The sequence below is a fragment of the Elgaria multicarinata genome, chromosome 4 (assembly GCF_023053635.1).
Source record: "Elgaria multicarinata webbii isolate HBS135686 ecotype San Diego chromosome 4, rElgMul1.1.pri, whole genome shotgun sequence".
In the NCBI taxonomy this organism is placed as follows: Eukaryota; Metazoa; Chordata; class Lepidosauria; order Squamata; family Anguidae; genus Elgaria; species Elgaria multicarinata.
The window spans coordinates 108,835,432-108,847,939 of NC_086174.1; the positions used below are offsets into that span (position 1 = coordinate 108,835,432).

A 12,508-nucleotide genomic window follows, 5' to 3' on the forward strand; every position below is an offset into this window, starting at 1 on the left:
GACACACAGGGACGATCCCGGGTATCACCCCGGGATATAGCCTGGTCTAGCAAAGGCCATAGTGTTCCAGAGATATGAAGCATGCAGGTGGTGGGAGGGAGAGCTCTGCGTTAGATTGGCTGGAGTGCAGGTATAACCCCACCTACCACAGGGCATAATGCTCAAACTCCACTTCAAGTGTTCTAAAGAAGCAACGGATGAAACACAATTCATGTGCGCTTGTTCTCCTCTGTGCCCTGAATTGGTATAGAATGTCCAAAGCCACAATTACTTTCAAGTATCATAGAATCATAGAATAGCAGAGTTGGAAGGGTCCTACAAGGCCATCTAGTCCAACCCCCTGCTCAATGCAGGAATCCACCCTAAAGCATCCCTGACAGATGGTTGTCCAGCTGCCTCTTGAATGCCTCTAGTGTGGGAGAGCCCACAACCTCCCTAGATAACTGATTCCACCGTCACACTGCTCTAACAGCAAGGAAGTTTTTCCTGATGTCCAGCCGGAATCTGGCTTCCTTTAATTTGAGCCGGTTATTCCGTGTCCTGCACTCTGGGAGGATCGAGACGAGATCCTGGCCCTCCTCTGTGTGATGTGCTTAAGGACAGAGCTCCAAGTGGTGGTATTTTAGGGATTTATATTGCTTACTTCCTTACTGAATGGCAAATGTTTTACTTTTAATTATCAAGTGCATTTCTGCTCTGGGTATAATCTCTGGTACCCTGAACCATTTCCTTCCTGTGTGCGTTTAGGCATTACAGCTTATCTAAGCAATAAAATGGTTAATTGCTTTTTATACATGTTTACCACTCAGAGCCAATACATGTAAAAGTTGAGGTTATCTTCATGTATTTATTCTTCTATGGTGTCAAGAAACTTGTCTACCAAGTTATATTCTCATATGGCTTGTAGATGCTGCATTAGAGATAGAGCTTTTCTACATGAGGCAATTATTGTGCACTCATAATTCCTTACGGGTTCTTTAGATGACATCATGATCCTCTAGTTTCGTTTCTCTTTTTTAGGAGCACTCTCCCTGTATTTTTTAGAATGGGGAAAATGGGATATTCTTTCTCAAAACGAAACAAAGATATTTTCATACTTGCGTAACTGTGGTGTTCCACTATAGCGGGTGTGACTACGCAGGGGGAAAATTGCACCATGTAAAGAAAGTGCTGAAAAGAGGCAAGCTCTGGTGCTTCAGAAATCATATAAAAGATGTTTTATTGGTTTATATCCAAACGTGTTCTGCTCAACGTTTTGGACTGATTGTCCTTCATCAGGAGCTGGAAACAGTTGCTGTGCTAGCAGGAGCTAATCAGTCCAAAACATTGAGCAGAACACGTTTGGATATAAACCAATAAAACATCTTTTATGCGATTTCTGAAGCACCAGAGCTTGCCTCTTTTCAGAGCTTTTGTGTTCCACTATAGCACAGCACCACCCAGAGGTTATGTCATAGAAAAGCTGTAAATGAAAAGCTTGGATCTCAATGCTGTGATGAAACTGAAAGCAGAGATAACAATTAACAGCCTTGTGTAGAAAAGCTCAGCCATCTCTTCAAGGTTAAAAAAAAAGAGTTGAGTTTACAGTGCTAGCAGCTTTGATATACAAATAGAGAAGATCTCATCTTGAAATCACTGGGGAAGTATACATGGAAGCCAAGGACCTGTTTCTCAGGCTAGTCAACATTTATAGGGCATTCATACAGAGATACCCCCATCTTATACATACCAGGTACCACTGGTGGTTGTGTAAGTTAGATTTCTCATTGTATTCAATATATTTTCATGTCAGAGCTATTTTTTGTATGTGTATTCATATCAATATCTATTAGTCAAGCAATAGAAGTTATTTTTACACAATGGTTTTAATAATGAAACAATTGTTCTTGACCATAATTTATCATTATCCAATATAAATTACCAAATATCTTTGCTGGATGAGAATGTTTTGTATTTCAATTAAATAATAAAATTATTTAACTGGAGGATGTGTGGAAAGATTGTGTCTGTATGTTCTATAGCACAAGAATGCCCATTTGTATTTTTGCATCTTAGATTCATGAATACTGTACAATAAATAAAAATAAAACATCAATGAAAGAAAAGTTAAGGGCAATAAGAAAAAGATATTTTAATCTTTTAAAAAGTGGATACTTTCGTTCAGTTTTTTTTTAAAAAAATCAGTCACATACATTGCCCTCAATCCAGCTACGTCATGACTAGCTCGCTTCATTCGTTTCAAAGTTGCTTGCATCAGAATCATCTTTAGTTGGATCATGGAAAACCTGTGTTATGACTTGCTTTAAAATATTTGAGACAAAACCCGGTTTAAAGGAAAAGTCTGAAAGTGAGAAGGGCAACTCTCCCCAAAATCCCATTAGTGCTGAAATATTTCATTTCCAATTTAGTATACTGTTGTAAACCAATTTATGAAACAGGTTTTTTTAGAAGCCAGTATTCTCCATTTATTTGGTTAGCTAGTACTTCAAATTGTAAAAGCAAATGCAAGTTTCAAGACCTCTCAGTCATTCTCATTCTCTCTTAAATAAGTAATATTCCAGGGAGATGAACAGAGTGGATTTATTTCGCTGCTATTTTCAGTACATAATTAAGGTTATTTGACAAACTACTTTAAACAGTTTAGGGAGAAATAAGTTGGAGATAAAATAGATACAACTACAGAAGATGAGCAAATTTCCAATGGAATGTTAGTGACATTGTGCTGTTTTCTGAAGGACAACTTATTCTTGGTCATGTGACTTGGATTGCTATATCCTGAGACTTAGGGTAGGTTCACACCTACATTTTCATCGCCCAATAACTGCATCCAAAACATGTAAAACAGTCATCACAGATCAAACACTACAAGGAGAACTTCGTCATCACATCACAACCCCTCAAACAAAATGTGTCACACGTTCAGGTACATCAAGGGATGTATGTAAGTCAGTCTTCCTGGGGTTTCCACATCAGAAAGATCATGAATAAGAAAAGAGCAGGAAACACTTCCTCGTTGTAACAGATAGCTTAACTTCTCTTGAGAGTGAAAAAAAAATCCTATTAATTTTCATGCTGATATTTACCAACCCAACTAACTACCAAATGAATATGGCATCACATTGGGTTGTTTATTTGATTACCATTTCCTAGGATGCATTTTGTTCATAGGCTCAAGATTCCCAGATACAAATGCATTACATCAATTAGGAACATTGCATGTTCCTAATTGATGTAATGCATTGCATCTTAGTTTCTCCCTTGATTAAAAGTCATACACATGAATCATAACCCAGAAAGGATTTTAAAAGATGCACTTTTTACAAACGTGACATTTATCACTTGATGTGATGAGTGCATTCATACACACAGGCCAATGATAGTGAGTGGTAGGAGTCAACTGGAATTCACCCACAGACTGAAGCAACGTTTCCAATTATGCATGCTGCTGTTCATCCCAAAAAACAGTTTGGGAGGATAAGGAAGATGGCAAGAGAGGCAGCATGTTAAAATTAGGAATGTGCCTCCCTCTTAACAGAGTATTGAGTGAAGCAAAAATCTCATGGAGTAACATCCAGTCAATCAAGTCCTCATTGACAACCCCTCCCCACTTTCCTTAAATCTTATCACCATACAAATAGTTATGCTAGCCAAGTGATGTAACAAATCCATACAAAATCAATTGAATCTAGAGCAAGCCAGTTTACTAGCAAAGTGTCATATTAATATGAATACAAATAGTACCAGTAAAGTGTCATATTAATACCATTTAAAGTGACGGTCATAGGCTCTCATTCAGCAGGTGTACAGGACTGCAAGTTTAGGGCAGCAATGGTGGGAGAAGTTGCTAAACCTTTCTCTCTGAAGGCCACTTTTCCAATCAGAATTGCCCTTCTTGCTGCATTCCCAACCTCCACAGAAAATAGGAGGACTCTGCATCATTCCCCAACTGGGAGAAAAGCAGCTTAGGAAAGACAATTTTATTGGGTGAGACAATCTGCAAAGAAGAGGTTAAGCAATCTTCACCCCCTCACCCCTTCCCCAATCAGATTTGCAGCCTGCATTCCAGTGCAAAAACAAACCCTGCTGAGACAGTCCTGAACATATTAGTGAAAGGCATGTGGATTAATTAACATAAGGCATGAAAAGGGGTAAGCAAACATCTGAGCAGTTGGCAGAGAAAGAACCCTTCAAGAATTCAAAATAAACCTGCATCTATCTCAGAGCCTATCATCTTGTCACTAAAAGGCTTGGTTCATTACCTGCAGCCCTCAAATGCTCAGCAAACTGCGGGGAGGGGGAGCAGGATTGTGCCCTGGGAGCATCATCCCACAGACCATACTTCCCCAGAAACTGCACTCTCCACAGCCCAGAGCAGTGTGGTTGTTAGGGGGAGGATGGCACACAAAGGTGGCCTCATCAAAATACTGCCTCATCAAAATTGCACTCCCCAGCCCTCTGAACAGCTGTTGGGCAGGAGTGGCAATTTAATGTGATGGGATCTCAGAGCACAGGGAGGGTAGGTTGAAAGATGGGGGGAGAGAAGGCATGTGTGGCTGTCAATGTGTATCTGACTAGATGTGGGGATAAGGCGTGTGTGAAAGAGAGAGAGTGGGGGAGAGGGAGGGAGAAGATGTTGACTGTGGCCATTCCAATTGCCAGCCCAGGAACTGCCCACTACCACCTTCAGCTATGTCCATCATTGGCTTGCAACCCTGACCCATCACCAGAGTTGCAAACCAGTTGCAAAAGGTTTGCCTGCCTCAGCTCAACAACTTTTCCATGTCATTAAGTTATATTTACTAGAACATAGTCACCGTGTACAATATATCACCTTGATTAGAGGATTCTCACGAGTCCTGAAGAAGGGCTTCTAGAGACAGATTGGCCCCTGGATCAAGCCCTATACGTGCAAAAATGCACAGTTTCTGCTTCCTGTTGCCAGATCCCTACATTCAGAACCCATGAACTTGGATCCCAAGAACTGCAAGCATAGTTACATTCACACAACTGTGTTTGCACATCCTCACTGCTTCCCCTTGTGTCTTAAAAACATTTCCTGGAGATCAAGGGAGCCTCTGGAATGGCATATCGTGCAGTGCAAGAGGCTGCAGCTCAGGGAGCAGGAACGGGAATAAACCAAAGGACCCTAGTTGAGCGTGCAGAAGTGCTTTCTGCTTGTAGAAGAAAACACTAGATGTTTCTCAGTGCTGGATCAAGGCTGCAAATGCAACCTCTGATGGATTTTTAGTGTAGACAGCTTTGATACTGGAAATCAACTGTTGAGGTTGGGAGAAACTTAATTTAGCTCAAGAGTGCCAAAGATGACCATGCCAACCATCTATTCAGTGGGTTGGCGTACTTGGATCACGAAAACGATTTTGTAGATTACGTGATGATGGAAAGAAATAGCAGTTTTCAACAGCCTACAAAGTTTTAGGACATCTCTTAATATTGGAAGTATATAAATTTGCTGAATTGTTGTGCCTGCCCACCTCAGCCAAAAGGAAACAGACATAGGGGCATGTAGCTCTTTACTTTTACAGTTCCAACAACTTGGAGAATTTTTCTGCGAGCCATGCTGTGACAGAAGGCAGTGATAATGCTGTATTAAGAAAGTACATTTGAAGATTTAAAAATTAGAGCCCAGAAATATAATTAGCTTTTTTAATGTAATAAAGAAAAGAAAGTTTCCCCAAGTGCAATCTGTAGTTACTGTTTTTATAACCAGGCATTTTTTTAATTTCCTCAAATCTCTTAACACTAAGATAATACCAAGGTTTAATCTGTTGATATTAGCCAGCAATAGGGCTATCCAGCAACATCAACAAAAGGCAACTTAAATCTGTGTGAAACAAGTAATTGTTATACATAAACAAATTAATTACCATCAAGGGTACTGTGGCAAAGAAAGGAATCCACAAAGCCTGGTATTGGGAGATTAGCTACAAAAAGATCTATAAGATTAGAAGAAAAAGTTTATTACCTTAACACTATGAAGTTAAGCCATTTGAAGGGGCATATCGTAATTAGACATTCCAGTGCTGTGAGACTCATCAAGAGTCTGGAAAATTTTGACAGAAGCCACCTAATTCATGTGCATTTCAGTGAAGTACAAAGAAAGTACAAAATTCAGCTTGCAATACTCCAATTAGACTTGAAAAACAGAATCCATTTCCCTTTTTGCTCTCAGTCCTAAACATTACTAGAGATATATCTTGGGTCATATTTGTGAAATATATTTAACTTCATCCATCTAAGAAAGGATTTCAAAGAAAGTGATGAGAGAAAAATAAAACTGAATTGCCTGAAGAAATTTGCATTGTAAAAATAAAAAGTTGTTTAAAAAGCAACACACACACACACAAACATAAATGCTTCACTGTGCACTAAAATGTATCTCCATGGCTAAAGTACTTCAGACACAATTATCCTGTTCTCAATATTTGAATCCCTGTAATCTACCTAAGACACATTTTCCCAAAATGCCTTTTCATAAATCTATATATAGATGTCGAGCAGCTTTCAGAATCCGCACACAAAAGTTTTTCATCTTATAAAAGTTGCTTTAACTTCTGTATAAAAGAAGTTAACATTAAGGCCTCACAATTCCAGTTAGAAGATGTAGTGTACTCTTGATGCTACGCTACCGTGACGGAACTAACATATTACAAATAAAGTACACTGTAAGAAGAAGAGGAAATGCTTAGATCCCGGTAGTGTGTAATTTTACACTGCAGTATTATTAGTGTTACAACAGATGCTATATGTAAGAGTCAATGTATGAACAAAAGCAAACCACATACTTGACTGAAACAAATGCTTAAAGCCACAGAACTAGTTGAATTCACTACACAAACATAGGAAGTACAATTTAAAAACTGCCACATTAATAAAATCTGTTTACTTTATATTAAACATCTCTATACGATTATGGAATGTTTAAGTGCCCTCTGTTTACTCAGAGGATCTTTTTCCCTTTATTGTTAAGGTAGGAGATGCTCTCAAAACACCGCTGAATGTGAAAAGGGCGTATTTATTTCAACAGGTTCTGCAGCATAGCAGTTGCATAAGTAGGCCGAGCCTGCTTGCTCTCAATTGCCTTTTGAAGATACTGGATCCCCCCACAGCGCTCCCAAATCTCTTCAAACTGCTTCGGCAAAATTTCAGCACCACGCTTACGCGTCAAGCCAGTCTCTTCAAGATTCAGCTCACACATCTCCATGTCGTCCTTGCCTGAAATGGAGAAAGAGCCAGATTTCACGAAGTGTATCTTGGGTTTCTAGTTTCTGCTACATGGGAATAGAACAGGTGGTCTTTTCAATAACATCATCCCATATTTCGCTTTTAACACGTACTCATAAGTGTTTGGAATGAAACCACAATGAAAACTGGCATTACTTCCATGTTCAATACATTGCCTGAGATCATCAAAGGGAGAACCGATATCCATGTAACCCTCTTGCGGTGGCAACTCACCCCATTACCCAATAACCTGTGCCTGAGCCTCTGGATCATAGACACTGCTTTGAAAGCAGGGAACAGTAACACCCCATATAGCTACTCTAGCTTTACAAAGAAGGGCAAGGAATCTATGCTTAAAATAAGTAGGGATGTGCTCCGCTTCTCCTCGAACCAGAGAAGCAGGAGCGGAGCAGGGGGCTTCGCCTACCCTTAAGGCGGAGGCGAAGAGAGTCAGGGGGGCTGCGGATCGAGGCGAAGAGGATCGCCTCAATCCGGAGCTTCGCCTGAAGGTAAGTGGGGGGGAGGGGGACTGCAGCTGCGGCAGCACCAGGTAAGGGAGCAGGGAGGAGGGTCGCTTACCTTCCTCCGTTGCCGGCTTCAATTGAGGCCCTGGTGGAAGCTGGAAGTGAAGGCCGAGGCCTCTTCCGGGTTCAACCGGGGCCTCAATTGAAGCCCGCGATGGAGGAAGGTAAGGGGGCGGGGTGGGTGGGTGGTTTCTCTTGTGCCGCTGCCGCCGCCGTCCATATAGTGACGGTGGCAAAGCCGGATCTCGCTCTGCGGAGCGGGAGACGGGCGGAGCAGCGTGAAGAGGATCGGGCCCGATCCGGATTGGACCACGAAGCGGATTGGGGGGGTCCGTGCACACCCCTAAAAATAAGGTCTTAGACATAAATGCCCAATCTGAACATGCTCTTCACGATATTGTATAGTCCTCTAATCAGCCCGCATCACTTCAGAATTTAAGAAGGTGATTGTCAGTTTGACAATCTCCTGTCACATGGAAACCTAGTGTGGCAGGGAGAAAGCTAACAGCCTTTCCTATGGTGATAAGATTTCTACAAGGAGGGCGATTTTGACACATGGGCATTTTCAGGCTAGCAACCTCCACATTCATTATGAAGTGGTACTGTGGAGGAGAACTCTACCATACATCCTTCCTGAATGTTTGAATTGGCTTTATGTTTTATCAGTTCACGTGGCATTTTATTGATTCTAGTTGATGTCTTTGGAACGAAAGAGAAGATACTAGCTAACTAAAAAAGAACCATTTACAAGTCACTTAGGGCATGTCCATACATGTAAGACTTAAGCACATCCAGCCTCCACATGCCATAGCACATTCCAAAAGACAGAACATTTGAGTGAGCACATGTGCACAACACACTTGGAGAAACCTTTGTTTTGAGGCCTTCCTTCGTTTTTGGATTAGGGCTCAAGGACAAAGTTCAGCAGGATTCTGTAAGCCAGAAGTGGGCAACTGGTGGTCCTCCAGATGTTTTTGCTTACAACTCCCATCAGCCCTAGGAAGCATAGCCAATGGTGAGGGGCAACCCAAATTGTAGCTCAAAACAAATGGAGGGGCATAAGTTGTCCACCCCCCCTGTAGGCACACCTAACATCACAGACCTACATATGAATCAGAAGCACCCTTAACTTTCAGCACTAGCTGCCAGTTTATTTCCTTAGGATTGAGAAATCCTGAGCACATTTAGAGAGAAAATTGTACTAGAACTCTCCAGCTTGTCATGCATTTGATTACAGCACCATGTACATTGATGGTGCTATATAAATAAATAATAATAATAATAATAACAATAATAATAATAATAATTAAAACATCAGACACAACAGACAAAACATTATCATATCACACTGTGTTCTTTTCAATAGTGTCAGTTCACAAATTCAGCCGCACCTTCAGGCTCTGTGACACGGCAACTGCTGTTTTCAACCACACCATTTACATGCTTTGTGTGCTTTTAAACTCTAGGAACATACCCAAACATTTATTATGACACTTCTTTGAAAATATGACCATCCCATTTTCTGTTAAGAGGAAATCAGTATTCAATTTGCTTTTCAAGATCATTTACTAAATTATATTGGCCAGGTACAGTAAAAAAAAAACCAAAAAACTCTCCTTGTATGCATTTTTTTAAAAAAAAAATCAGGAAGTATAGACTAAGACCATTCTCTTACAGCAAAAGTATGCATCTGTATAACTATATTTAGTACTGAATTTATTTTAAACTTTGTCAAATGCTATAGTTATTCCTAATTACTCTAATTAGAGACTGAAATCTTTGGAAATCAGGGATACCAATATGATTAAACCCATCCCTTTTTAACAAGACATCCATTTCCTCCACACTTCCTATAAACTTTCTCCAGTGACTCAAGACACACATGAGACACAACAGGTGCTTCTCCATTTACTTCTATGACAAGAACATTGGTACAAGAAATAATTTTCAAACTCTTATATAAACAAGAATACCTGCTCATATGGAGTTCTGTGGATCTAGTGGATCCAGGAACAGCCTGTGAAAAGCATAGCTCATAGAGCCCCAGAATTCAGTTCTTTCAAAAAGAAAATTAAAAAAGGAAAGAATAGTGGATCACATGGAAGTTGCATTTTCCGAATTACTTTCCTTGAGAAAAGTAGCCACAGCCTGTTCATTGGTAAATCTAATAGCAAGGCCCAAAAGTAACTAAAAAACTCATCAAACATTATAGGGATTATGTGGGCATGTCTACACCAGCCCTATAACCCGGGATCATCCTTGTGCATCCAAGTGACACATAGGGGATCCCGGGAGCAGGCAGGGATGATCCCTCCATTTTCCTGGGATATGGCCCTACACGTTAATCCTTAGGTGTAGAAAGGGCCAATGAAAACATAATTCTGAGATGTATATGACTGGATCCAGATTTAATTCAATTGATCTCAATGGGTCTATTCAAAGCATGGCTTTTAGGTTGTTAGGAAGTTGACTGTAAAGTGATACAGCCTTTTTGAATAAACTATTTGGGTCGTAATTCTAGCTCATCTTTCTAGAGCCTAATTCAGATCTTGATTTGCCTTCAGTATGTTTTGTCACTAAACAAATCTCCATTTCCATTCTAAAATAAAACTAAAATTAATACCAACCAGCCACTAGCAAGATGGGTGGTTTATCAGGATGAAGTTCCATCTGACGAGCAATCCATGGTCCATCAAAGTGTGCATACCACCATCCTTTCTTCTTGTTCTGGGGATCCTTGTATTGATCTGCTGGGCGGATGAAGGGGATACGGAAGTAACGCTGTTGCCGATTCACTTCCATCTCCTGCTGCTGCCTAGCAGACAATTGACTGGTTGGATTCTGTTGAGCTATAAAGAATAACCAGTATTAAAATGGGCAGCCAAACACCCAAATCAGCCCTCAATACCATCACCCTTTTTTAAAAAGAAAAAAAAAGCGCAGAAAGTAGGGCAGCTCTGAAAATATGACCAAAGGTGCTTACGGAGGGGAGGGTGACTTAAAGGGAATCTCATCTTGCACTTTCCATATCATTTTTATGTATTTTATACTTACTGTTGTTCCCCACCTCGATCAGGATGGAGAGGCGGTTAAGAAATAAGAAATTTATTAAGAAATATTTTTATTATTTTTATTATTATTATTATTATTATTATTATTATTATTATTATTATTATTATTATTTTCTGAAGCTGTATAGATTTAGTTCCACCAATGGCAGAAACTGCATGGGAATTCTAAGTCAGAATCATTGTTGAGGTTATGTGCCTGGACACCACGGCGCCTCTTTATGGAGGCTGACCAATGTAAAATCCAGGGCCCTGTTGACTTGGGCAAAAATAAAAAGAACATTCTGAATTATCAATGCAACACCACAGTCATCGATTTCCATGGCAACATGAAATCTATCTACCTCTCTAAAATTATATCTAGGCCACTTGTAAAGATACAACTTGGGTGGAGATGCCTCCAATGAACAATTTTCTAGATAGAATAGTGTTCACAGCAAGCTCTTTAAAGCATATTTTTACAAGGATTAGTCATCTTACACCCTGGAGTGTAAGGGGAGGGATGGTGACACATTGAAAAATAGTCACTACTTGGGCTTACCTGCAACCCCACATTCTAAGACAGAAGGGGAAGGCACATATTAATATTAATAATAATAATAATAATAATAATAATAATAATAATAATAATAACAATTAGTTTAAAATATCATGATAGTATCTGGTGCACTCAGTAGGGACATGTTCGTTGGTGCCCATCCCCACTAAAGCCTGCTACAGATAATATTAACAGAATCCAGGCACAGAAGTACCTTCAAGATCAACTTATTTTGTCTGAGTTCACATAAGAACTCTTCTGTAACTGTTCATTTAAAAAAAGATGTTAAGGATTCAAATCTGTAGTGGTCAACTGAACAGAAAACACAGTTCAGTAATTCAATATAAAGGAAATAACAGCAAATTCCACTGACTAAGCAAACCAACCATTAAGTACTAAATCCAGGTTCGGATTGTGGTTTAAAAAGAAAAAAGGAAAGGAAAAAAAGAGTGACACTGCTGTCACATTGGATTTATTTATATCCCCCCTCCCTCAGAAATATTTATTGGCAAGATGTTGGAACTAGAATGGGAAGAAACGTGCCTCTTGCGCTCATAAATGTGACTGTTTGTCCCAATGGAGAAAGCCATATCCGCTGAAAGATTTCCCATCATTAGTATCAGTGGAGAATAAAACTGTTTGTCCATAACAAGAAAATGAGCAAAAAGACCTTTTCACACTAATGGGGATTTAGTTATAATTATGTACTATTTATCAATTGACTATTTATCTCCAGCAAACATTGGCATGAACAGCCCATACGTTTTATCTAGGAAAATTCTTAGACTTTTTTTTTTCATTTAAATTAACTGACTTGCCAAGTAATTTATTGATTTCCATGAATCATATCCATGTGCTTTGAAGAAAATGGAGGCTCTGGCTACCCATAGTCTTCATTAGCACGTGCAATGATGATCCAAATGGAGCACTAAGAATTAAAGAGCTTTTTCTTGGGCCTTAAGGCAACCGGCGGGTCTTTTTTCTCATCCTTGTGCACACCCGAACTCGCCCAAACAACCGTCTGCATAGTGAACTAAGCACCTTCCTTGCAACAAATAATTTCCTCTTTCTAAAACAAGTAGTTTAATGTTAGTTTTTGCTCTGAAGGTTAGTTGATTAACAACAGTGTTTTGCTA

At 39.7% G+C, this 12,508-nt stretch overlaps 1 protein-coding gene across 5 annotated transcripts in view; it reads right to left on the minus strand.

Moving 5' to 3' along the window:
• Positions 1-2,227: 2,227 nt before the first annotated feature.
• MYO6 (myosin VI) overlaps positions 2,228-12,508 on the minus strand; it is a 153,836-nt gene continuing 143,555 nt past the window's right edge. For all 5 annotated transcript variants that reach the window (XM_063124932.1, XM_063124931.1, XM_063124930.1 and 2 more), the window contains 2 exons: positions 10,394-10,615; positions 2,228-7,233 (listed from right to left, as the gene is read on the minus strand). In XM_063124932.1, the coding sequence (XP_062981002.1) occupies positions 7,034-7,233; positions 10,394-10,615 (422 nt within the window). In that variant the 3' untranslated portion in view covers positions 2,228-7,033. The remainder of the gene's footprint in view (positions 7,234-10,393; positions 10,616-12,508) is intronic.